The 24,711-nt window shown below is 38.4% G+C and overlaps 1 protein-coding gene across 1 annotated transcript in view; it reads left to right on the top strand.

The window, feature by feature from the left end:
* The window catches only part of adamts6 (ADAM metallopeptidase with thrombospondin type 1 motif, 6), a 204,563-nt gene extending 185,534 nt beyond the window's left edge, over positions 1–19,029 (top strand). Inside the window, exons 22-25 of the mRNA XM_056466366.1 lie at positions 763–967; positions 1,058–1,234; positions 8,741–8,897; positions 13,286–19,029. Of these exons, the coding sequence (XP_056322341.1) occupies positions 763–967; positions 1,058–1,234; positions 8,741–8,897; positions 13,286–13,395 (649 nt within the window). The 3' untranslated portion in view covers positions 13,396–19,029. The remainder of the gene's footprint in view (positions 1–762; positions 968–1,057; positions 1,235–8,740; positions 8,898–13,285) is intronic.
* Positions 19,030–24,711: the final 5,682 nt, after the last annotated feature.

Here is a 24,711-nt window from a genome sequence, read left to right as displayed (position 1 = left end):
GTGATCTTCAAATTATTCCAATATGCTGATTTGATGCGTTTTTATCATACTTGATTAAAAATACTTAATTATAAGTATTGAAAACCGTTTAAAACAGAAAACACTCAAATATTATTTTTTTCGCATTATTTGATAAATAGAACAATTGTAGCATTTCCTAAAATAGGGGTATTTTAAGAAAATATTTACTATATAAATGCTAATTCCGGGCAGCGCGGTGGCTCAATGGTTAACGCAGTCACCTCAAAGCAAGAAGGTCACTCGTTCAAACCTCTGTTGACATTTCTGTGTGGAGTTTGCATGTTCTCCCCGTGTTGGCGTGGGTTTTCTCCTGGTGCTCCGGTTTCCCCCACAGTCCAAAGACATGCACTGTAGGTGAATTGGGTAAGCTAAATTGGCATGTGAATGAGTGTGTATGTATGTTTCCCAGTACTAGATTGCAGCTGGAAGGACATCCGCTGTGTAAAACATATGCTGGATAAGTTGGTGGTTCATTCTGTTGTGGCGACCTCTAATAAATAAAGGAACCAAGCCGAAGGAAAATGAATAAATGAGTGAAATGCTAATTTCCAAGCCACCCCACCGCCACCACCAAAAAAAACTACCTTTTGAATTTTTGTACAAATTTGTGTATGCTATACTGTATGTACAAATTTAATTAGCTGAAATACTATTTTTCAAAATGCAGTTCTAACATGATTCAGATTGACAATTTCTTTTAACTTTTCGAAAAAGTTAATTCTATACCATGTTGTGATCCAGATGGTTTATTGGTGACTGGTCAGAATGTGGGAAAACCTGTGATGGAGGGATCCGGACACGTAGTGTTCTGTGTATCCGTAAAATCGGGCCTGCCGAGGAAGAGACTCTGGAGGACAGCCACTGTCTGACTCATCGGCCAATAGAACAAGAGTCTTGCAACAACCAGTCCTGCCCACCTCAGTGGGTGACACTGGATTGGTCTGAGGTGACGTCATTTATCTCTACATCCTCTTGTATGAACAATTATCTCTGTTCGGATGTTTTATTAATGTTGTGTCGTGTTTTTTTTCTATAGTGCACTCCAAAATGTGGTCCTGGCTTCAAGCATCGGATTGTGCTTTGTAAAAGCAGCGACCTGACCAAAACCTTTCCACCAGCCCTCTGTTCTGACCATAGCAAACCTCCGGTCCGCATTCGCTGCAGCCTCGGCCGCTGTCCTCCACCACGCTGGATCCCTGGAGAATGGGGACAGGTATGAACTTATGAAATATTGCCCATATGTTGACCTTTATTGATGGAAATGATTCAACATTAAAATAGACAGTTCAATTTAATGTGCTATATACATATATAAAAACTGCTTTTGAGAATTTAATTTGATGCAGAACATCTTTGACCCACATACATCTCATTGCTTGTGAAGCTTTCACGTCGACTGTAAAATACAAGTCTTTAAATGTAAGTATTTCAAGTGGTGTTATGATTTAGTAGAAATTTTTCAGACCAGGAATTGCGGCGTACTACATCAGTACAGACAAAGGCTTGAGCGAAGACTGTTTTAATACAGCATGAAAAAGACCATATGTTTGGTTGACGTCAACAGAATTTACACTCGCATGATAAACTAGGGCCTCTGGAAAGCCAGTGACGTGTGTTTTCATGAGTGACAGCGAGTATAACAGCCCAAGAGTGTGTAAGTGGTAGTAATATCATCCAGATTGTTTGAAGTTTATCTCTGCAGTAGACAAGGTTTTCTGTCAATGCCAGGAATAAGTTTTTAAAAAGACAAAACATATCAGTCTCAGACGAATCCTGTGGTTTTCTCCCTTTAAAATAAGAAAACTATCAGAATAAATGTGGTAGCTCATAGTTTTTTTCCCCCAAAATGCCGATTTAAAGGTAATATAAATTGGAAGAATTTTAGAACCTAAATAATTATTTAACAAAAACAAATTTAAGCTAGGGCAACACAGTGGCGCAGTAGGTAGTGCGGTCTCCTCACTGCAAGAAGGTCGCTGGTTCGAGCCTCGGCTGGGTCAGTTGGCATTTCTGTGTGGAGTTTGCATGTTCTCCCTGCGTTTGCGTGGGTTTACTCCGGTTTCCCCCACAGTTCAAAGACATGCGGTACAGGTGAATTTGGTAAGCTAAATTGTCTGTAGTGTACGAGTGTGAATGAGTGTGTGTGGATGTTTCCCAGAGATGGGTTGCAGCTGGAAGGGCATACGCTGCGTAAAAACGTGCTGGATAAGTTGGCGGTTCATTCCGCTGTGGCGACCCTGGATTAATAAAGGGACTAAGCCGAAAAGAAATTTAAGCTATAAACCAACTATAAACCAGTCACATGATATCCAACATCACCACCATTAAAGGGACCACATATAAGAATTTGCTTCTGTTAATTACATTTGCCAATGTGTGATCAACATGAAGGAAATTAAAAACAAAGACTGTCTCCGACTTTCTAGGTTCTCTGTGAAAGCCTCTTGTCTAGATTTATTTGAATTATATTTATTCAATTTATTAAAAGATTTTTACTCAGGGAGAATAAAAAGAATGTGATATAAAGCCCCTTTAAAGGATATATTCAACCAAAAATGAAAACTATGTTATTAATTACTCACCCTCATGTCTTTCCAATTCCCTGAGACTTTCCTTCATCTTCTGAACACAAGTTAAGATATTTTAGATGAAATCTGAGAGCTCTCTCGGCCTTCATAGATTGAGACATACACTACCAAAAGTCTTGTCATCTATCCAAGTTTTAGGAACAACAAATAATAACTTGACTTCTAGTTGATCATTTGGTATCAGAAGTGGCTTATATGAAAGGCAAAGGCCTCTAGAATATGCTTATTTTACTAAAATAAAATATGATCATGCTTTGATTTTTAATTATTTAATTAGGACAGTAAGGTCTGACTTTGCTTAGACAAAAGTCTTGTCACTGAACAGAAATAATGTACAGTATACATTTTAAAGTCAAGATGAAGTTGAAAAAGAATAATATTGTGTACTGTATGACTCCCATAAGCTTGGATGACTGCATCCATACATTTCTGCAATGACTTAAATCGCTTATTAATAAAGTCATCTGGAATGGCAAAGAAATCGGACTCCCAGGGGACTCCCAGAGTTCATCAAGAATCTTTGAATTTATCTTCAATGCCTCCATCTTACCTCAGACATGCTCAATAATGTTCATGTCTGGTGACTGGGCTGGCCAATCCTGGAGCACCTTGACCTTCTTTGCTTTCAGGAACTTTGATGTGGAGGCTGAAGTATGAGAAGGAGCGCTATCTTGCTGAATAATTTGCCCTCTCCTGTAGTTTGTAATGTAATGGGCAGCACAAATATCTTGATGCCTCAGGCTGTTGATGTTGCCATTCACTCTGCAGATCTCTTGAACACCCCCATACTGAATGTAACCTCAAATCATGAATTTTCCTTCACCAAACTTGACTGATTTCTGTCAGAATCTTGCTTCCAGGTGGTTCCAATAGGTCTCCTGCAGTATTTGTGATGATTGGGATGCAGTTCAACAGATAATTCATCTGAAAAATCTACCTTCTGCCACTTTTTCCAAACGATTAAGCAGAAAAGTGAAATATTTAAAGGTTTTTGTATTTGGCCTGATGACATTTGATGTCCCTGACAACTTCTGAAGTCCCATTTAACCGCGCATTAGCAACAGCTTTTGTAGCAGCATAGTATCAGTGGTGTATTTTTTTACATAGTAGAATAAAACATGTAAATGTATTGAGCTTGTTTTAATCACACACCTTATGGTATTTCAGGCATTCAACCAAAAACTCATTGCCTTCAATGCAGTGGGACTGAAAGTATTTCAAAATTTCGAAAGAAGTGGTTCAAAACGATGTGAATATATGAAAAATGACCGAAATCCAGACTTAACCATCATCCTGAATGAAAGCGTCAACTCCTGTTGTACAGGTTTCACCATTCCATGACTCCTGCAGTGATCTGGATTTCTCATAATGGAGAGGCTGTTGAAGGGAGCCATGGGCCAAAAGGTCGCTGGTTCAAATCCCACTTAAGGCGCTCACTGACATATCCCGTCTGTCAGGGGCTTGTGCTCTAATAAAGTCTGTTTAATATAGAGGGGATGAAATGGGAAGGCTGCTGGAAACTCATCTGAGACGTCTGCACTCCCAGTCCCGTGAGGGGTCCTTCACTGTGGGCCTTACACGTGTTTATGACTAAATCCCCATAAGATCCTTGTATTGGCATGCGACGTCAGCTTTTCTGTGGCATTCACACTCGGCGCTGCAGCAGAGTGACTAATGAGCTTAATTTGTGTATTGTATTGGGTCGCTAGGTTACTTTTCGGTTTTTCCATTGAATCACTGTGCTACATCACGGTGGAGGACTACTGGAATACGTCTCCGTTTCACTTCAGACAGACGCAATTTACTCCCTCAAGCAACGTCGAGACCTCTAATGTAGAACAGCTGACAGTAGTCAGAGATTCAATTAAACTATTACAATGACATTCCGCAAGTAGCTCTCGCTCCTTAGTTTTGGATGTCTGAGCTTGGGCCAGAATTCAAAAGCGTGCCACAGACCGCCTGATGCACACTGCACATAAAAACACCAGGAGCTCACTGAATTCACCTCTTCCAGTCTGATTGGTTGGCAATGGACTGGAATTTCATAACTATTTCTGCTTCCTAGTATTTCCATATAAATGTGTTACGTAATTTAATTTTGATGGTCCCGTTTAGTCTGTTGCTTGTTGCTTTGCAGCCATTACTAGACCATCTACTTAATATCTGCTAATCATTTATTTTGATGGTTCTACAGTAACTTTTCAAGTACGTCAATCCATTTGAACACGAACCCTAACCTAACAGTCATGTTCCAATATCACCATGCAGTTTCATTTTTCAGATTACAAGCTATCAGTCAAGAGGCACTACCATTTATCACCTGACATAAACATGAGTTCAAAAGAGTCTCTTTTGGCCAATTCCGGCGACACACAAGTACTATTGAATAAACTAGGCATGGGCCAGGATAAGACTCTGACTTGGATAAAAATATCACAGTTTCACGGTATCACGGTATTGTGATTACTGCTCTAAAATAAGTCCTTTTAAAATCTCTGGGTTAAAAAAAAAAAACTTTTTCCCCCACTGAACACAATATATTTCAATTTAAGAAATATCTAAAATATTTTGGACCAGTAGCTTTTGTTGTAGAGGTTCCTTTTCTTGCAGGAGATACTGTTGCTCTAAAAAACTATATAAAATAGTTGTGGAAAAAAAAATCTTACACATACCTTAGGAACGGTGTAACAAAACATTTTGGTGGTTTTAAAACCTTGACTTTTCTAAACCATGGTATACCTTGAAAACGGTTATCGTTCCATGCCTATAATAAACTCACCAATGTGACAAGGCTTCTGAATGAGCAGAAAGGCAAGCGATTGAAAAGCATGTTAATGTCAGTGAGTTTGGGTTTGGTTTAACGCATGACGCATGAATACCTTTAGCTCACTTTATCACAATGTGTGCATTTGTTGGGTTGTAGTGGCTGTTTTGACCATAGACTATAAAAGATATGGACATAGTATCCATGACGTCACCCATAGGTTTTTGAAGAATGCAAAAGAAGCTACAAGTAGGCGTGCATGGCCACCCGTCACCATTTTGTTGGCACGTTATCGCGCTGACCAGGGGATACCAAACAAGGGCAAAGAGGCGTAGCGTGAGCGGAGCTACAGACACCTGCTAGCATTTTCTTAGACAGACTTTTCTTTGGGAGAAAAGCTTAAAACTTCATTACCTGCGACTCGTTTGTGTTCTGACCACATGTGCTTGGTTGTGTACTATATCAATAAAGTGTTTAGACTTTTAAAAACACTGTTGTAATACATTGAGCCTCTAAGCATTGTTATTATAACGTTGTAGGAAAACGCGGATTACTTCAAAACACTTAAATTATAGTCTGTTAGTAAATGCAAGGCTATTTATGAAATCCAGGCATAACACTGTATGACAACGGTTCAGATGACTGTTTTATAGCCTACAGCTTAATAATCTGTCAGATTCTGGAGTGCATTTAAGTTCTAAAGAAAAGTATAAATGATAAATGGTCTTAAATAAAACAAATACATTTATAGAGATGGTATATAGGTATATAATTTCAGTCACCTGAGAAATGGAGGCCGTGTGACTGGTTTGTGAGCACAATTAAGTGCACACAGCATGCCATATCAACAGATAATTGTAAAAATAATTCCAAAAGACAATTGACTGCGTAAAGCCACATAAAATAAAACTAAAATATACGATTTATATGCTGAGTTCACTGGCTAATCAGCCGGAATTAGCTGAGGTGAAGTGACGGCGACCAACGAGACTTAGCTGTCAATCAAGTGGCCACGCCCTTAATTATGCCTACTTAATATAATTTAATATAAACGAAACGGATGAGTTATAAAAAAATTCACCCCCTCTCTTTTGTCATGAAGGGTAATATTAGCTGTATGAACCAAAATTGGTCATTGTACCAGGCTGCAAACACCTTTTTTTCTGCTGTAAAGTTGGCCATTTTAACAGTGGGCTCAATAGAAATTTGTCAGGACTAGTGGAATTTCAATGAATTGCAGTTTCAGTTACTTCCGTATTTGCTTCACGAGGGAGAGCGGGATGTTGCCGCTTGGTTTTGACACATTCAACCAGGCGAGGGTTCATACTATGAAGCAATCCATTCAAGTGCATTTTCACAATATCGATGAAAGTGCTAAAAAGTACATGGACAAGCTCAAAAATGTTTTAGACCACATTTATACCTGTATTTAGCATTGTTCAATCTTATATATGACATACAATACATCTTATTAAGATGTGTAAATGTTAAAACTATGTTTTATTGACTTATAGTTGCTTAGTCAACAACATTGTCACCATAAAAAATGTAACCTAAAACTTTAATAAAGAGTTCCAGAAGCTTTAAAATCGCATCAAAGCTGTCCTTTGGTGGAACAGTTCTGCCAGATTTAGTTGTGTGCATATTTTTGTACAACTTCTTATACGCTGTGTCTGCTTGCAGAAGCAATTTTGCAGGAAATCGATTTACTGAAATAAACGTTTAATGCATGGGCGATGCTAGGCCTATTTTAGGGGGCTGTGGCCCTCCTATATTTCTACTCAGCCCCCCTAAAACTTTTGCGATTAGCTCATAAACTGTATACTAAATTATCCCGTCATCCCCTTTAAATTTGACATGAAAACAGAGGCAGAATTCGGCTCCTCCCTGTCTTTTGTTTTTCATTTGATCAGCAAACTCCAGCTCAGCTGTGCAGTGCGAGAGCACAAAGTGTGTGTTTATCGGTGTAATATCTGCTTATTTGCAGTTCTTTGCTAGATACACTTGTATCACTTGTACCCAATATCATGGAGGAGCAATCGGATTTCCTTGGTGTTCATCTCACCAGCAGCTTTTCCTCCAGTAAAAAATCTAACTGTTAATGAACATTTCGCTATTTTTATTAATATAAAACTCATTACAGTGCATGTGGCGTTAACTATACCATACAGTCTTGCACAGAAAGGATTAAACAGTGACAACCACTTAATGTACTCATTTTAACTGTCACTGAGTCACTGACAGAGATAGAAACATCATGTGTTGTGTTGTATTAAAAAATATATATTATTATAATTCACATCATGAAATATGTGAATATGTGAATTAGGTTTAAAAACAGATATTTATATTTATGCCATTTAATTAGAAAAGTGGCAATTTAATTTATTTAGTACATGGGAACAAAAAATTCACTAGAATATTGAAAGAGGTTTTTACTATGGTAAAAATTTGGCCATTTGGTTTATTCAAAACTCAAATGGCTATGCTGGTCTATACAATACAGTGGACTATTGCTAGTTTAACATACAACCCTACCATATTAGACAAAATTTATAAGTCTTAATACATTTTTAAGTGTATATATATATTTAAATATATATATATATATATATATATATATATATATATATATATATATATATATATATATATATATACAGTGCCTCGAAAAGCGTGTCACTTTTTCCACATTTTTTTAAGTTACAGGCTTATTCCAAAATGGATTAAATTACAATGTGAAAAAAGAGTTTTCAGGTTTTTTAGTTTTAATAAATTTGCAAGGATTTCCAAAAATCTTTTATCACATTGTCATTATGGGGTATTGTGTGTAGAATGTTGAGGAAATAAATGAATTTAATCTATTTTGGAATAAGGCTGTAACATAAAAATTGTGGAAAAAGTGAAGAGCTAGGAATACTTTCTGGATGCACTGTATATATAGCTATATTAAACCTCATAAGGAGCTGAGCCCCCTAAAATGAAAATTCTAAAATTGCCCCTGGTTTAATGACTACCTAAATGAACTAGTCACTAAGTTTGCCTACAGTTCTGACATTAAGAGATTAGAAGAAAGCTTGAGTAAAAGTTTGTAGAAAGTAAAAGAGAGCACACATGAACATTTGTGTCAGAACTTTGTGTATCAAATTTTAGATTTGCTGGCTTTAAATGCTACATAAATCATCATTGGATGCTACATTTCATTTAAATGAGCCAATTCCTTCTTAACTCAATATTTCTTGGCTAGAATGTGGTACTAAAATATTACTTGTTGCAAAATAAGTTACTTGATTGTAATATCCATACATCCCATAATTCTGAAATATGGGTTACACGCTGTGCTAACAGCTTGTTGTGTGTTTTACAGTGCTCTGCTCAGTGTGGACTAGGACAGCAGATGCGGACGGTTCAGTGTTTGTCTTACACAGGACAGCCCTCAAGCGAATGTCTGGACTCACTGCGGCCCAACACCATGCAGCAGTGTGAAAGCAAGTGTGATGCTACACCCATCTCTGGTGGCGACGGTAAGCCAATTACCCTTTTGCTAATTCCTCATTGCTTACGATGATGACTTATGAGTGCTTCATATGAGCTGCATGTGGCTCTGATCACCATGTTGACATTTGCAAAGTCTGCAGACTCTGCATTCAATTTTGAATTAACAAAGGATTATATTGTTCTTTTCTTGCCTGTTATTACCTTCCTCTGTTTGGAATCAAGGCGGGATGCTATTTAAGCAATTCTGGATTCAATAAAAGTTCTGTGACCCTTGCGAGATGAATCCCTATTCAGATTTCTTCACCGGTCAAGCAGCTTTAGATTATCTCTCCTAATGGAGCCTAATGGGATTAGTTGAATCTTAATCAACAGCAGTGACGGAATGTCTACTTTCATTGTCATCAGCTATGGCAGTTTAAAGTCCCTAATAAGGAAGACACGATAAATGAGACTGGGCCGGTTAGCGCCAACAGCATGCTGCCATGCTAATGCAGATGGCCGTCTGCCTGTGCTGTGGATCAGGTCGTTCTCTCGTTTTATGCTTAGATGCTGTAATTACCATAAGAGGCTCGTGTCCAGGCCCTGAGTCATGGCCTCTTTTGGAGGAGAACTCAATTTTGGCCTTGACTCAAAGAAAGTCTATTAGCTTTTCAATGCTGCAGGGTTGTGCAAGATATAAAATTCCCATTGGGCCCCAACGAAAATTTAATTGGTACTTTATCCAGTCCCTGGTCAGAAATCCAACAAAATCACTTTTTGTTAAACTTCTCAAAATCAAGGATGCGACCAACAATCTGTATTAAATGTGCATTGTCATGACTGTTTCCATAGATGTGCTTTGATTTAATAGGCTATAAAAACAGTCAGGATAAATAGAGCATGTGACAAAGTTTATGAGTTATATTTCAAGCATCATATAACCAAAGCTCTAAATCAGGGGTGTCCAGTCCTGCTTCTAGAAGGCCAGCATCCCACAGATTTGAGCTGCAACCACTTGCCTTGGAAGTTTCTAACGAGGCCCTCTTGAATTTGCACTCTGAACCCTAGTGGTCCGGACATTTGTGATGCCACCCCTTTGACTGGCAGATAGAAGTCTGCTTAGAGCCCAATTCAATGCAGTTTTTATAGAATCCACAACGAGGATGTCTCTGTACTAAGGGCGTACTCACACTAGGTACAGTTGCCTTGAACCGTGGCGAAGTGCTCTTGTCCCCCTCCCCTCTTCCCTGACGGCCTGCACTCACACTGCATTTTGCCTTCGGGGCTGGAGCACACTTATGTCATTGATAATGCGATTTCAGTTTAACAGGAAGATAAGCGTTCTCGCTTGGCACAGTGGACATTGCTTTTGTTATACCATTTTATATTAATTTTAGTCATTTGGGATGCAGTGACACACAGTCAAATATTTTGCCGATACACAGATACACCACTTTTGACACTCAGAAATTATCATAAAACTCCTCGTGCTGCAGGAATTAGGAGGTTTGCTGAAGGTGCAGCTGACGTGCAGTAAGGGGTTTGTGTCTTTAATAAACTATGACAGTTCACGTTGATTGAACTGTAAGAATAATTAATGAATCCATATGAACAGTCACTTAAGAGTGACGTCACGTCTTCAGTTTTGCGCTCAGGTGCACTTTGCACTCACACTAAAAGCCCACCGCGCCAAAGTCCAACTAAACCGCTTCCAACACGTGCCCGGGCATGGCATGGAGCACTCACACTTGTCAAACGAGAAATGGGGGTCAAACACACCCAAGCATGGTTCGGATAGCCTAGTGTGAGTAAGCCCTAATACAAATGGGAAACCCTACAGTCGTGTTGACTTAACAGAGACTTAACAGTAGCCATTCTACTTTTCCAAGACAGCAAGTGCACTTTAAGTGTGCTATTTGGGACAGAGCCTGAGTCTGAAGACCATGGCTGTATTCAAAATCAAACCAAAATTCTTGTTAATTTTTCCTTACATTCAGTGGCGTTGCTCCTGCTTTTGTTTACATGCACGCTGAAAATATGCTCTGCTCATGCGCTGTGAAACCAGAGTAACGTTAAAGGCCTATTCTGTTACTTTTATGACACAAGGTATCGACAAGAAGCAAGTTTTGCAAGTTGACAAAACTGAATCTTATAATATGATGATGATGACTAAGCATGGCAATGAAGCAGAAAGGAGGGATAGAGTCAGGGAGGTAAGACTTAATAACATTAATTCTCAGCATTGAGTCGGGTCTAAGATGAACAGTTAATTCTATAAAAAACATATTTTTGTCATAATAAATACTCATGCAAAATATTTCTTGTGATCTTAGCATATCACTCCAGTTTTTCTTTATGTTGTTTTCTAGTTACATTTAGGATTGTTAAAGTTATTTATTTAGAATAATAATTGCATAATAATATTAAAAATAATTTTATTTATAAAATATTTAAGAATTTTTAATAATCCCAATTCTGGTTTTGTCCATATTTTACCCAAAGTTGGGTTAAAAAAACAATTTTAAAAAAAATGTACATGTTTTATCGTCCTTTTTCTATAACTAGATGGTTTGGGGAGAGGAGGGATGGTGGGTGTATATGGGGTGATTCGCCCAGGGTGCCATTTAAGCTAGAACTGCCACTGCTTACATTAATCCACTAATATAGTCCACTTGAAGGGGTGAATGAACATAATTGAGTGAATTAGGACCATCATTTTTATAGAGTTTATCTTTTGTGGAAACTAGCATGTATAAACCTTGATAACACAATTTAATATTTAATTATTCGAGCCCCGGCTGGGTCAGTTGGCATTTCTGTTTGAAGTTTGCATGTTCTCCCCATGTTCGTGTAGGTTTCCTCTAGGTGCTCCGGTTTCCCCCACAGTCCAGAGACATGCAGTACAGATGAATTGAATAAGCTGTCCGCTTATTGTTCATTGCGCTGTGGTGACCCCTAATTAATAAAAGGACTAAGCCGAAAAGAAAATGAATGAATGAATATTCAATTAAATAAAGCAAGTCTTCTGGCAAGACATGAGAATTAATTCATTACAATCCTCACAGAGCATTATGGGTAGTCCATTTTCTAGCTATTTCACCAAAAAAATAAATATTCTGCCATCGTTTAATCATTTTGAAGTATGTTAGAAACATAAAACCATTTACTTTTATTGTAGGAAAAATAAATACTATGGAAGTCAGTGGTTACAGGATTCCAACATTCTTCAAAATATTTTAATTTTCTTCAACAGTACAAAAAAAACACTAAACTGGTTTGGAACATGTTAAGGGTGAGTAATTGATGGCAGAAGGATTTTTTTTTTTGGTTGAACTATCCCTTTATGTGTACAATGGTTATACACTAGTTGTTAAGGGTTGTTACTAAAAAGTATTTAGTGGAAATGTGTCATGCTACATCTGATAATGTGGACAAAATGTAACAATATGTTGGACATGGAGACATGTAATGAACATTACTTATAAAACCCAACATTTGGTGAGATAAGCATAAGGACAGTGAGATTTAAATGTCTATTTTATTATCATCCATGCGATGAAGATGACAAATTATCAGTCTTTCCACTGGCGTTCCCTTTTGCTAGTGTATAAAATCTTGAGCCACTCACCCCTGCACTGATTACTGCTTGGATTCACACAGACATCTGAAAAATGACCCCAAAAGGCTGTCCACAGAGGAAATGTCAACATGCTTTTCATTAAAAACGCTGTGATATATGAAGTGAAATGAAAAATTAACTTTCAAGACAGTCAATATTGAAATGTAATGAAAGGCTATTTTTGAAAGGGGGGTATGTTAATAGAGGCATGTTCAATTTTGTGGTATAGCTTCCCCAACACTTTTGAATGGGCCAATTGTAGGTCCAACAGCCTTTGGGTTTCGTATCAAAACCCTGAGTCATTGTTCCACACAGACCTGCCCATCATTTAAAGCAGTGGTTCCCAAACACATTGCTGGAAGACCCCCAACATTGCACATTATTTTTGTCTCCTTTGCCTCATACACCTATTTTGGTTCTTGTAGTTTTTACTAAACAGCTGATGAGTGTACATAATGTGCTTAGTTAAGGAGCCCTCCAAATTGTGTAGTGTTTGGTGCACTCCAGGAATGTGGTTGTAATACTTCTGCTATCGGTACTTACCTTTATGTCTTTCTAAATTAATTCTACTTTTTTTTTAATGGAACGCAAAGGGTGCTGAATGCTGAATTAAGTTGTGTTCCTCACGCGAATCTATTATATGGCATTTTAAGACAAAACAGCATGCATATTGTATTAAGTACTTTATGCATTATTCTGATTTTGGAGCTTGACAGACCCAAGTTGAATTCATCCTTTTGTGTTCCAATGAAGCAAACAAGTCACAAGCCTTCATATGTCGTTTCTCATTCCACCATTTTTTTTCTCTTCCCCCAGAGTGCAAAGACGTAAATAAGGTGGCATATTGCCCATTGGTGCTGAAGTTCAAGTTCTGCAGCCGTGCGTACTTCAGACAGATGTGCTGCAAGACGTGCCAAGGACACTGACCCTGTGGAGAGAAGCAGAGACAGATGCTGCAACAATGAAAGAGAGAGAAAACTGGCAGAGGGAAAAGCAGACCAGTGTTGCATGATTCAACACTGGGCATGGAGAAGGAAGCCTTTCTCTCGCTTATCAACACACACACAATCACATACACAACTGCTTTTAGCCCTGTGGAAGCCAAACCACTGCTCAGCATTGCGCTGACACCTGTTTTATTTTCACTTCTGTGAAGTGGGAATGTAAAATATGATCATTATTGTTGTTATTTTAATAATAATAATAATAATTGCTATTGGTTATTATTATTATCAATGTCTTTCTGTTGTTATAATCCAAAGTGCTGGACACAACACTCACAGAAGTAAAATGGCAAAGGTTTACTTCAAGACACCCACCTATAGGAAATCGGGCATTGATATTTCTCTGGGTCTTGAATGCATATTGCTTTCACAGTTCTGTAGGCAACTCTGCATTTGAACCAACAGTGGTTGCTCATGCAACATTGGAGCAAGTGGAAGTCATTGGTTTTCTGTAAGAGTGGTCAATTTAAGACACATTGAGTACCAAAGTCTGTCGATGGGAGACCTCAAACGGAAAGATTCTAAGCATTGGACTTAGAATTGCTTGGTGACCACAATGTGAACACCCCTTTTAGGATATAACGATTAGCAAAATTCAAATAATTGGATATCTTCAACCCTGGAGAACCACAGTCCTGCTGGAGGGCTGCATTACAACCCTATTCAAAAAAAGGTTTAATCAAGATCTAAGGCAGAGGTCACCAAACTTGGTGTCCTGCAGAGTTTAGCTCCAACTTTCCTTAACACACCTGCCTGGAAGCTTTTGAGTATATCTAATCAAGACCTTGATTAGCTTGTTCAGGTATTTGATTAGGGTTTAAAGTCCTCCAGGATGGATTGTGGTGACCCCAGGTCCAAGGGTTACTAAAAAGCTACAGGCAGGTAAGTTTTTATAAAGGCTGGATCAAAACTCGGCAGGACTGTGCCTCTCTTGTATTGAACTCGCCCATTCCTGGTATAGCTCAGGGGGTAGTCAATGCTGGTCTTGGAAACACACCTTTCTGCAGACTTAAGACTACCTGCCTGTAATTTTAACTAAACTCTGTAGGATGGTAGCTCCTGGAAATGATTGAATTTACATTTGAAAGAGAGTTACGTTGCTGCACATTTCAGCTCTAACCCTGGTTTAACTCACCTGGTTGTAATTTCCAAACAACCCTGGACAGATTGGTGTTTCAGGTGTGTTTGACTGGAGTTGGATCTAAGAATAAGCAGTTAGAGACGCCTGATACAGATCAAGGTTGTCTAAAGGCCTGGTTATATTACTACATGTACAGCTATGTCCATGGAGCTTAAAGTATGCTCAAGTGTGGCTGAATGGGTTCCACAAATACACAGTATTATTGGGTGGACTGTTTGAACAGTCAACTTGTGACTGACAAACACTTCTAATAACAAAAACTGTCACAAAGGTATGTTCATTGTTCTTGAAAGTGGATGAATGAAGTATAAATACTCAATCCTACTTTATTAGGGTGTCTGTCCTACGGAGCTCTAATCTCCACAAACACACTTGCATGGAATATTCCATTAATCCTGAAGTCTTTGATTGGCTAGGACAGATGTGTTTAGTTGAAGTTAGAGCTCTGCAAGACAGTGATCTTCTGGGACATTGGTCACCAAGCTTGTTTCTGGAGGGCCAGTGTCCTGCAGAGTTTAGCTTCAACCTCAATCAAACACACTTGATCAAGCTATTCAAGGTCTTACTGGGTAGATTGAAACTTCTGGGCAGGTGTGTTTAGACAAGTTGAAGCTAAACTCTGAAGGGAGAGTTTAGAGATTGGTGACCCCTGCTCTGTGATATGGATTGGACAACCATGGTATAGATGGCTAGAGCAAATGTTTGTCCGACTATTTGGATGGCGCTATACAACATACAACGTGGTTTTGTTGAAATCAGTAACTTGGAAACGCTGAATTTATTCTTTCACTTGGTAGACATTTTTATTTAAAACCGCTTACATTGCATATAAGGTTTGCAATCCTTGACATTGGCGTTGCTATCTCCAGGCTCCACCATCTATAGTTGACAACCTCCAGTTGTTATACTTTTGACAATTAAAAAAAGATAAAGACCCAGGGGGCAAAGACAAACAAGGCTGTGCAACTTGATGTTTTGGTGCTGAATCTTTGCAACAGAAAACTCAGCTGAGTTAGCCACCTGTTTTGCTGAGCTGAATGACATGATCGCAGGCCAAAGAATTCCACCATTGTTTGACACTCGAACATGGCCTGAAAATCAGATCAGTTCCAAAGGGACGTTTCTGCTATTGTGTCTCCAGAATTATTGTGGACACCAGAGGATCATTAATTGTGATTCTGACGTGATTCTGCTTTATGGATGCGTATTCTGCTTTAAATTTTAGGTTTCTGACATCTATGCGTCTGTTCCGGGGCCTAGCGTGTTCCAGACGCAATAATTTTCACATAAAATGCGTGCTGCAGCAACACTCTGCCACATTATCAGCAGTATACGCAGACAATTCATCAGCACGAGAATGACTTGCTTGGCGATCTCCAGGTCTGTGACTCTGATGCATTAGTAAAGTTAAGTGAAGGGCCAGTGCCTGGGTAACCTGCCAGACCCCGCAGATCCGGTCTGCCATTGACTACCTCCAAAACACCCCCTCTTCTTCTTTACCTGAGATCGCAGTGCTTCCAGCCCACACTCTTAAACCCTCCACATTCAATGGTGCTTTTTCCCCTCAGTGGAGGACTGTTTGTTCCACTGCCCTTTTTCTGTTCATCTTTTGAGTGGGCGGCTCTTCTAGCCCCATGGTGCTATAAGACCTTAACGCATTCTGGGTATGCAATCAAAGCAACTGACAGAAAACCAAGAACACTTCAGCTCTGTTCCAAATCCTAGCCACCTCCCTACCTAGATCAGCTTTTTAAGACATCATAGGTGTTTCTGTTGTGTTACAGAACGTGAGCTATTTTAATGACACTAGAATCAGCGTAAAACATATAAAAATACTGTTTAACCTAGTAGTCATGTACTGTGCCTTTTTTAAGCTTGCTGGACTATTACATTACTAGCTTAGCAACATGCTAACATTAATCTCTGTCAGAACCAATTCAAAGTCTATTTCGCTGGGCACTTTATGATTGCTACTTATGTGTAATGTGTTGTTGTCTACGCAGACCATACTAGATCAGTCAGTTAAAAGGTTCTATTTTCATTACAATGCTATTTTAGGCCTGAAACAATACTCTACAATAGTCACATACACTCACTGGCCACTTTATTAGGTATTACTAGTACTGGGTTGGACCCCCTTTTGCCTTCAAAACTGCCCATATCCTTTGTGGCATAAATTCAACTAGGAACTAGAAATATTCCTTAGAGATTTTGTTCCATATTTACATGATAGCATCACGCAGTTTCTGCAGATTTGTCGGCTGCACGTCCATGATGCGAATCTCCCGTTTCACCATATCCCAAAGTTGCTCCATTTCATTGAGCTCTGGTGACTGTGGAGGCCATTTGAGTACAGTGAACTCATTGTCATGTTTAAGAAACCAGTCTGAGATTATTTGTGCTTTATGACATGACGTGTTATCCTGCTGGAAGTAGCCATCAGAAGATGGGTACACTGTGGTCATAAAGGGATGGACATGGTCAGCAACAATACTCAGGTAGGCTGGGGTGTTGACACAATGCTCAATTGGTATTAATGGGCCCAAAGTGTGCCAAGAAAACATCCCCCACACCATTGCACCACCACCAACCTAAACCTATTGATACAAGGCAGGATGGATCCATGCTTTCATGTTGATGCCAAATTCTGACCCTACCATGTCGCAGCAGAAATTGAGACTCATCAGACCAGGCAATGTTTTCCAATCTTCTATTGTCCAATTTTGGTGAGCCTGTGTGAATTGTAGCCTCAGTTTCCTGTTCTTAGCTGACAGGAGTGGCACCTGGTGTGGTCCTCTGCTGCTGTAGTTTGAACTGCAGCAGATCATCTTGACCATGTCTACAAGCCTAATGCATTGAGTTGCTGCCATGTGATTGGCAGATTAGAAATTAGTTGGACAGGTGTACCCAATAAAGTGGCCGGTCAGTGTAAATGCCAGTAATGGCTAAGCTCAATTTTACAAGTTTCGTTACAAAATGTATCAAAACGCATTGCATTCTTAGCATTATCGCAAAACCTCTTACAGTTGTGTAAAATCCTGTGGAGTTTCAATACACATTAAGTATGTCCAGCAAGACAGCAAGTGCGTAAACTTGCATAAGCCATGTTTCTTGACATATAATGCAGCCAACTATGTAAGCCATAGACAGAAAAGCAAATTGCTATGTTTTGGAACAGAGCTTATTTAAATATATTTCCTTTCTGTCCTTTTACCTCACACTGGTTTAAGTGTGTATGTAAACATTCCACCAACTACATACAGTACTGCATTTTCCCACGCCATCCATGACTTTTTCAGGCTCTCTAAACCAAGGGAACATCAGACGATAGAGCATGCCTCAATAATAAATGTCACTTTTTGTAATGGGACACAATAGATAACTAAAATGTTGAGGGATTGTGGGACAGTTTTATGTGTTTATTCATTCAACCATTCTACTTTTGCTGCTGCTACTCGTTTGTAGCCACAAACACAACATTAATGGGTTATGTATTGTTATGAAATGTTAAAACTGGGATTATTCGACAGTGAACTATGAACAGCAGAACCGTCATGCTGAGCATCCTGATATTGTACTTTGTAAAATCCTAAGGCTTGAAGTACAAGTTTTACTGGCTTTGGGACACGGACTCTCAATAAGACACTCAATGAAACTGGTACTGATCGCTGTGAACTTGTGTCTTTGAATGTCACATCGTTTAACCTGTACCTATAGAAGAGAGATTAGCATTTTTGTGAATAGTTGCTTACATTTTATATTCAGTATTATTAATGTTGGTACACTGTTACTAATTTTTTTTTTTTTCATTTGTAAATTATATGCTAATTTATTGCCATGTGTCACTTGTCTTATGTATGTTTCACTGCATGCGAACTGAAATCTAGTATAGTGAAAACGATGCAGTGGAATGACACCCCTCACAATCTTGTTTTAGTCTTGGTAAAATGTGAGTTTGAATGTGTGTTCTTTGCTACTAGAGCATTTTTAAATCTATGTCAGAATGCTTCTGTGTGAGTCTGTGCGTTTGAGTGTATGTTGGTATGGTATTACTGCACTGTTTCTTGAGGGCCAGTGCTCACAAAAATAATAATGAATAATGGTGTCAAAGGGTAAGAAAAAAATATCTCCATAGTAACTTTAACATTCTCAGTCCTTTGGCTTGTACCCTTGGTGAATCCTACAGTATGTAATGGATCCTGAATAAAATGACTATAAAAGGGTTGTGTTTGCTTAGATTTTCTTTGTCTGTGGTCTCCCGCAAAAGGCTTAAGTACAGTACACTAAATGAGTTTACTGTCGGAGAATAACAGGCTAATTCATTAAATGGATCCCAAAAGGAAAACATTGTCATTTACTAGTCTTTTTTTCCTGCTGAGAAGATATTCAAAATAAAGGCATGTTATAGGTACTTGTCAATTGTACTTGTCAATTGATATCAGTGAACCGAGATTGGTGACCCCTGCTTTAAATTGCTAAATGGAGTTGAATGCTTTCTAATTAATAATGTCATCCACAGATGACAAACAAAAAGTCAGGTTTCTAAAGTAAAAACTCCATAAATTTTCTGCACAATGAAACAGTAATCAATAAACCATCATATACAGACCTGCTCTGAGGTTGCAGATTGATTTTATTACATGGCTCTCTGGAATACTTGATTCTGATTGGTCAATCAGACTGATGGGCTTTATTCTGTGAAAATATCCACCTGGATGTACATTATCCCACTTATTACATGAATACTTGCCATAAAACATGCAATTTAGACACAACATTGTTCTGAAACATTAAAAATTTTATAAAATCCTTAATTTAACAGAAATCTGACAGAAATGAAAACAGCTGAATGGAGCTGATGGTGCATGCACTAACCTACATATTATTCAGTCACAAGATGGCACCATACAGTCAAAAACAGTAACGTGACAGACATGAATACAAATGTGGATGTAAGTTTACAGATGTAAATGTATTAGTAAATGTGAATTATTTAGCAGTTACCTAAGAATAACATACCTTAGATTTGGACAGGCTCATCCAGGTACTTCGAATTATCTAGATCATGGGTCTCAAACTCGATTGCTGGAGAGTCGCAGTTCTGCACAGTTTTGCTCTAACCCAAATCAAACACAGCTGATCCAACTAATCAAGCTGTTCAAGACTACTAGAGATTAAGCATGTGTGAGTTGGGGGTGGTTGGAGCTAAACTCTGCAGAGTGGCCCTCCAGGAATTGAGTTTGAGTCCACTGATCATTAGTGAATATTCATATACACTGTAAAAGTCATACTGCTGTTCTTGACTGTTTGGCGCCATCTTGTAAATGAATAATAGAGTAGGCTGCATTCAGCCCTTTTTTCCCTTTTACATTTAATTAAAGGTTTTGTAAATAATTACAGCTCAGATCAATGTTTTATGTGTAATTGTTTGCTTTAATGGGAAGTTGCCATGTAATAAGTGGCATGATAAGCATATAAGTCAGGGGTCACCAATCTCGGTCCTGGAGCGCCGGTGTCCCTGCAGGGTTTAGCTCCAACTTGCCTTAACACACCTGCCTGGATGTTTCAAGTATACCTAGTAAGACCTTAATTAGCTTGTTCAGCTGTGTTTGATTAGGTTTGAAGCTAAAATCTGCAGGACACCGGCCCTCCAGGAACAAGTTTGGTGACCCCTGATATAAGTGGATGTTTTTGCAAAAACCCTTTAGCCTACTGAAAAAAAAAAAAAACTGCTTAAACCAGCCTAAACATTGTTGGCTGGTTTTAGCTGGTTAACCAATGTGGTTTCAGAGGGTTTTTTTGCCATTTCCAGGCTGGGAGACCAGCTGGAACGACTAGCATAATCCAGACTGGCCAGCCTAAGTAGACTGGGAGACCAGCCAAAACCTTGTTTAGCTTAAACCTGGCTAGTTTCAACTGGGGCCAGTTACACCAGGAGTGCGCAAGTTAAAACAGAGCCTAGTTGTGACTTTAGGTGACACTAAGTTACAACTTACACATTACGAAATATTTTTGTGTTGCTCCACTGAACTTAGTTTAAATGTAATGCTACGTTCCAACTAAATATTTACGGCAGCTTCCCCCCATGTATAACAGTAGAAAAGAGATGACGGTGAGATTGGTTTACATTGAGAAGCTCACGATCATAATGAAGAATGATCTTCCGCTACTCACAGCCTTAATTTCCTCCCAAATCACGCATTTTTTCGGTTTATGAAAGAAGAGTTTAATTTTCATTTAAGGAGTGTTTTGTGTTAATTGTATCCATCAATTAAAATGAGAATTTCTTCATGACCAATTTCTCCCTGCTCTAAATAAAGTTTCATGTTTTGATTACTTTATGTGTATTTTGCGTGCATTCACGGCTCATGCAGGTGTGTGCGTCATCTGTTATTAGTGACTGACTGTAATTTAATGAACTAAAAAATCATTTAGAATTTAATTTTCATAGGACAGTTATATAAAGATGCATTAGTTACAGAATTTTAAAGAAGTTTAATGATTTAAATGCTTTTAATTGGATATTACGTTATTTAATGTGACTATACGCATGACTTCACGGAGAGCTTACAACCTAACAACGGTTTGCTTTAAGAACATGTGGTGCAACTGAAGTGAGAACTAATTTAGTTACAAACTAGCTAGTAGTTACTAAGACTCTAGTGTGGACTTTACGTTACAGCTTAAGAAAGAACTTACCATCAGCTGGTGCAACCCTACCCTGGTCTTTCAAGCTGGTCTGCCAGCCTGACTTGGCTAAAATCTGGTTTAGAGGCTGGTTTAGGCTGGGTGTTTTTTAAGCAGGACAGCCTGCTGAATAGCCTGTCGGGTTTTATTCTGCAAGAACAACAGCCTGGATGTACTCTATCCCATTTAGGTTTTGTTAATCTTCTCTGTTTGCATTAATCAGCTTCATGTTTAAAAACAATAACAATCATGTTTAATATCAGTATACTGTATGTGCATTATGCCACTGATCAATGAGATGCGCTGAGCAAAAAAGACCTTTAGCCCCATCTACTCTGATGAAAGACATTAAAGCCAATACTGTAAATTTTTTCACTTGTTATGTACTTCTTTGCTTCAAATCAAAGTTTGTAAGGTTGTGGATCTCTCTCTATAGGATTATGGGTGCTGCAGGTCTTCACGTCACATCAAACATGGCATCATCATTTTGTAAATACTTGATTACAGTGTTCATAAGACCAACCATCTGGTTAACTGAAACAGCCAAAACCTCTCTCAAATCCCTTCTCTGGCTCATACATTACAAAATGCCATAATCTTCAGTCTCAGTCATGTACAGCAAAAAATATAACATAACAAAACAAATATCTGTCAATTAACAGTTGCCAGGGATTCTCAAGTATTTCGATATTTTCTGTTTATACAGTTTAAGTCAGAATTATTAGCCCCCTTTGAAGTTTTTTCTTTCTTTTTTAAATATTTCCCAAATGATGTTTAACAGAGCAAGGAAATGTTCACAGTATGTCTGATAATGTTTTTTCTTCTGGAGAAAGTCTTATTTGTTTTATTTCGGCTAGATTAAAAAAAAAACATTTTAGGTTCAAAATTATTAGCCCCTTTTTTTCGATAGTCTGCAGAACAAATCATCATTATACAATAACTTGCCTAATTACCCTAACATGCCTAGTTAACCTAATTAACCTAGTTAAGCCTTTAAATGTGTCTTGAAAAATCTCTAGTAAAATATTATTTACTGTCATCATGACAAAGATAAAGTAAATCAGTTATTAGAAATGAGTTATTAAAACTATTATGTTTAGAAGCGTGTTAAAAATCTGCTCTCTGTTAAAAAGAAATTGGGGGAAAAAAATAAACAGAGGGGCTAATAATTCTGACTTCAACTGTATATGTTGTTGAATTGCTTTATAGGACTATGATCTCTGCTCCAACAACTCTTGATCATGAAATGTTTATCAATGTGACTTTTATTGATTTTTTTAGTTGTTTGAAACAATATATTGTCTGGGTTGGTCTTGTAAATTGTGGTATAAAAACTAGGCAATGAACTGCCATTACTTCATCTGTTATTGTAATGATTTATTTCTATATAGATTGTTTCAAACTACTTAAAGTATTAATAAAAGTCACTTTGTTTAACTGCAGAGTTACATTTTCTACATCAAAAGTTGTCAGAGCAGAGACCAAGATCCCATAATGCAAGTGTAAATAAATGCATAAATCCCTAGCAAATCATGAGCTACAGTGTCTGCAATGGTTAATTAGTTAATGTCACTGTGTTCATCTCAGCCCAGGCTCATTCTGACTCATGTAGCCCTATATACATTTCTGGAGAGTGCCAAATACCCAGGAGGTACGTTTTTTTTGCAGTTTTCTTTTTTTGTTAATCCACCAGAGGCCGCTGTGTATGCTTTTTGAGATTTCAAATTTCTCTCGCTAGTGCAATTCGCCCCTGCTGTTCTTACATAAATACACCAGAGGCCGCTGTTGACTGACTGATTGAACTACTCACGGATCAACTGATCCTCCCTCCTCCTTCCCTAAACCCAACCAACAGTGTTTTCAAAAACACAGACTGACCCGCCCATCCTACTTCCCTAAACCCAACCCACAGTTTTAAAAAGCAAGAAAATAAAAGCCTTCCCCTGATTTTTACCACGTTTTCAGATTTTACAACATTCTCACCCTGTTATTACCTTGTTTACTTAATTTTTTGCCTTTTGTTTTTCACTTACCCGCTTTCTGACACTGTTCTTCACCAGTCTTGAACCCCATGGTCGTGGTAAACTCCTCTCTGCGTCTCAAGTCCACCGACATACATGGCAAGCTAACTGGACAAACTGGTAATACCGGGAAAGCGTCCATACGGAGGTAAGCAGTCAGCTGATACCACCAAAGGTTACGCGCCCCATAGCATTTGTTCTAAAGACTAAATGCAGCCATATGTACCTCTGGCTACATAATAGGACTACATTTTCAGAATGAGCCTATGTTAGTTCATCTTTTTGAACAGAAAATCTATTTTTGTTTTATTATTACATTGTAATTGACATGTTATCTTGGTAAAAGCTTTAACATTCATTCATTCATTTTCTTTTCAGCTTAGTACCTTTATTAATCCGGGGTCGCCACAGCGGAATGAACCGCCAACTTATCCAGCATATGTTTTACGCAGCGGATGCCCTTCCAGCTGCAACCCATCATTGGGAAACCCATACACACTTATTCACACACTATGGATATTTTAGCCTACCCAATTCACCTGTACCGCATGTCTTTGGACTGTGGGGGAAACCGGAGCACCCGGAGGAAACCCACGCAAATGCAGGGAGAACATGCAAACTCCACACAGAAACGCCAATTGACCCACCCGAGGCTCGAACCAGCGACCTTCTTGCTGTGAGGCGACAACTCTACCTACTGCGCCACTGCGTTGCCAAGCTTTAACATAATACACATTAAATTATCAAATAAATCTCACAGCAATTTATTAATTTATTTGCTGGCCATTGCCACATAAGTGAGATCATTTATTGTTAATTTTGCACTAAATGACCATCTGACTGTATATTTTCTCAACTCTCACCCACCATTTTCCATAATTGTAAATGAACACTTTCTAGCAATGGTAGCTATGATGCATTTTCTGAAAGAGTAGAGAATCTCCACATCCAAAACAATTAAAGCAGCAGAAACAAGCATTCTGGTAAATAATTAGGTAACAAAATGATTAAAGATACTAGCACTAGCTGACAAAATGCTGGAAGGTTAATGAATGAATCTCTTATTTCATAAAGGTGTAGGTAAGTTTAAATGCAAGAGCTACTTCTGAATACCTGAAAGAGTGCTCGAGCTTCTGTCTGTTTTACTTGGAAAAAGAAATAGAGAGATTGAAACGGAGACCGAGAGAAGATTAAGAACGCCAGCTGGCTGCAACTGTCAGCCACAATTCGGCTGTTTACATGTCGACTCTCAGCATAGCCACAACAAAGACCAAGCAAGACAGCGGAGACACTTGCCAAGAAACAATTCCATTCTTTATCTCTTTGTAAACCAAAGAGACAGACTGAGATGTCAAACGAAATAATGATATAGCATAACAGGACAGTACG

This window comes from Danio aesculapii, chromosome 10, assembly GCF_903798145.1.
Source record: "Danio aesculapii chromosome 10, fDanAes4.1, whole genome shotgun sequence".
Classification (NCBI taxonomy): Eukaryota; Metazoa; Chordata; class Actinopteri; order Cypriniformes; family Danionidae; genus Danio; species Danio aesculapii.
Note: the sequence above shows the minus strand (reverse complement) of the source record. Positions and strands in the feature narration are given on the sequence as shown.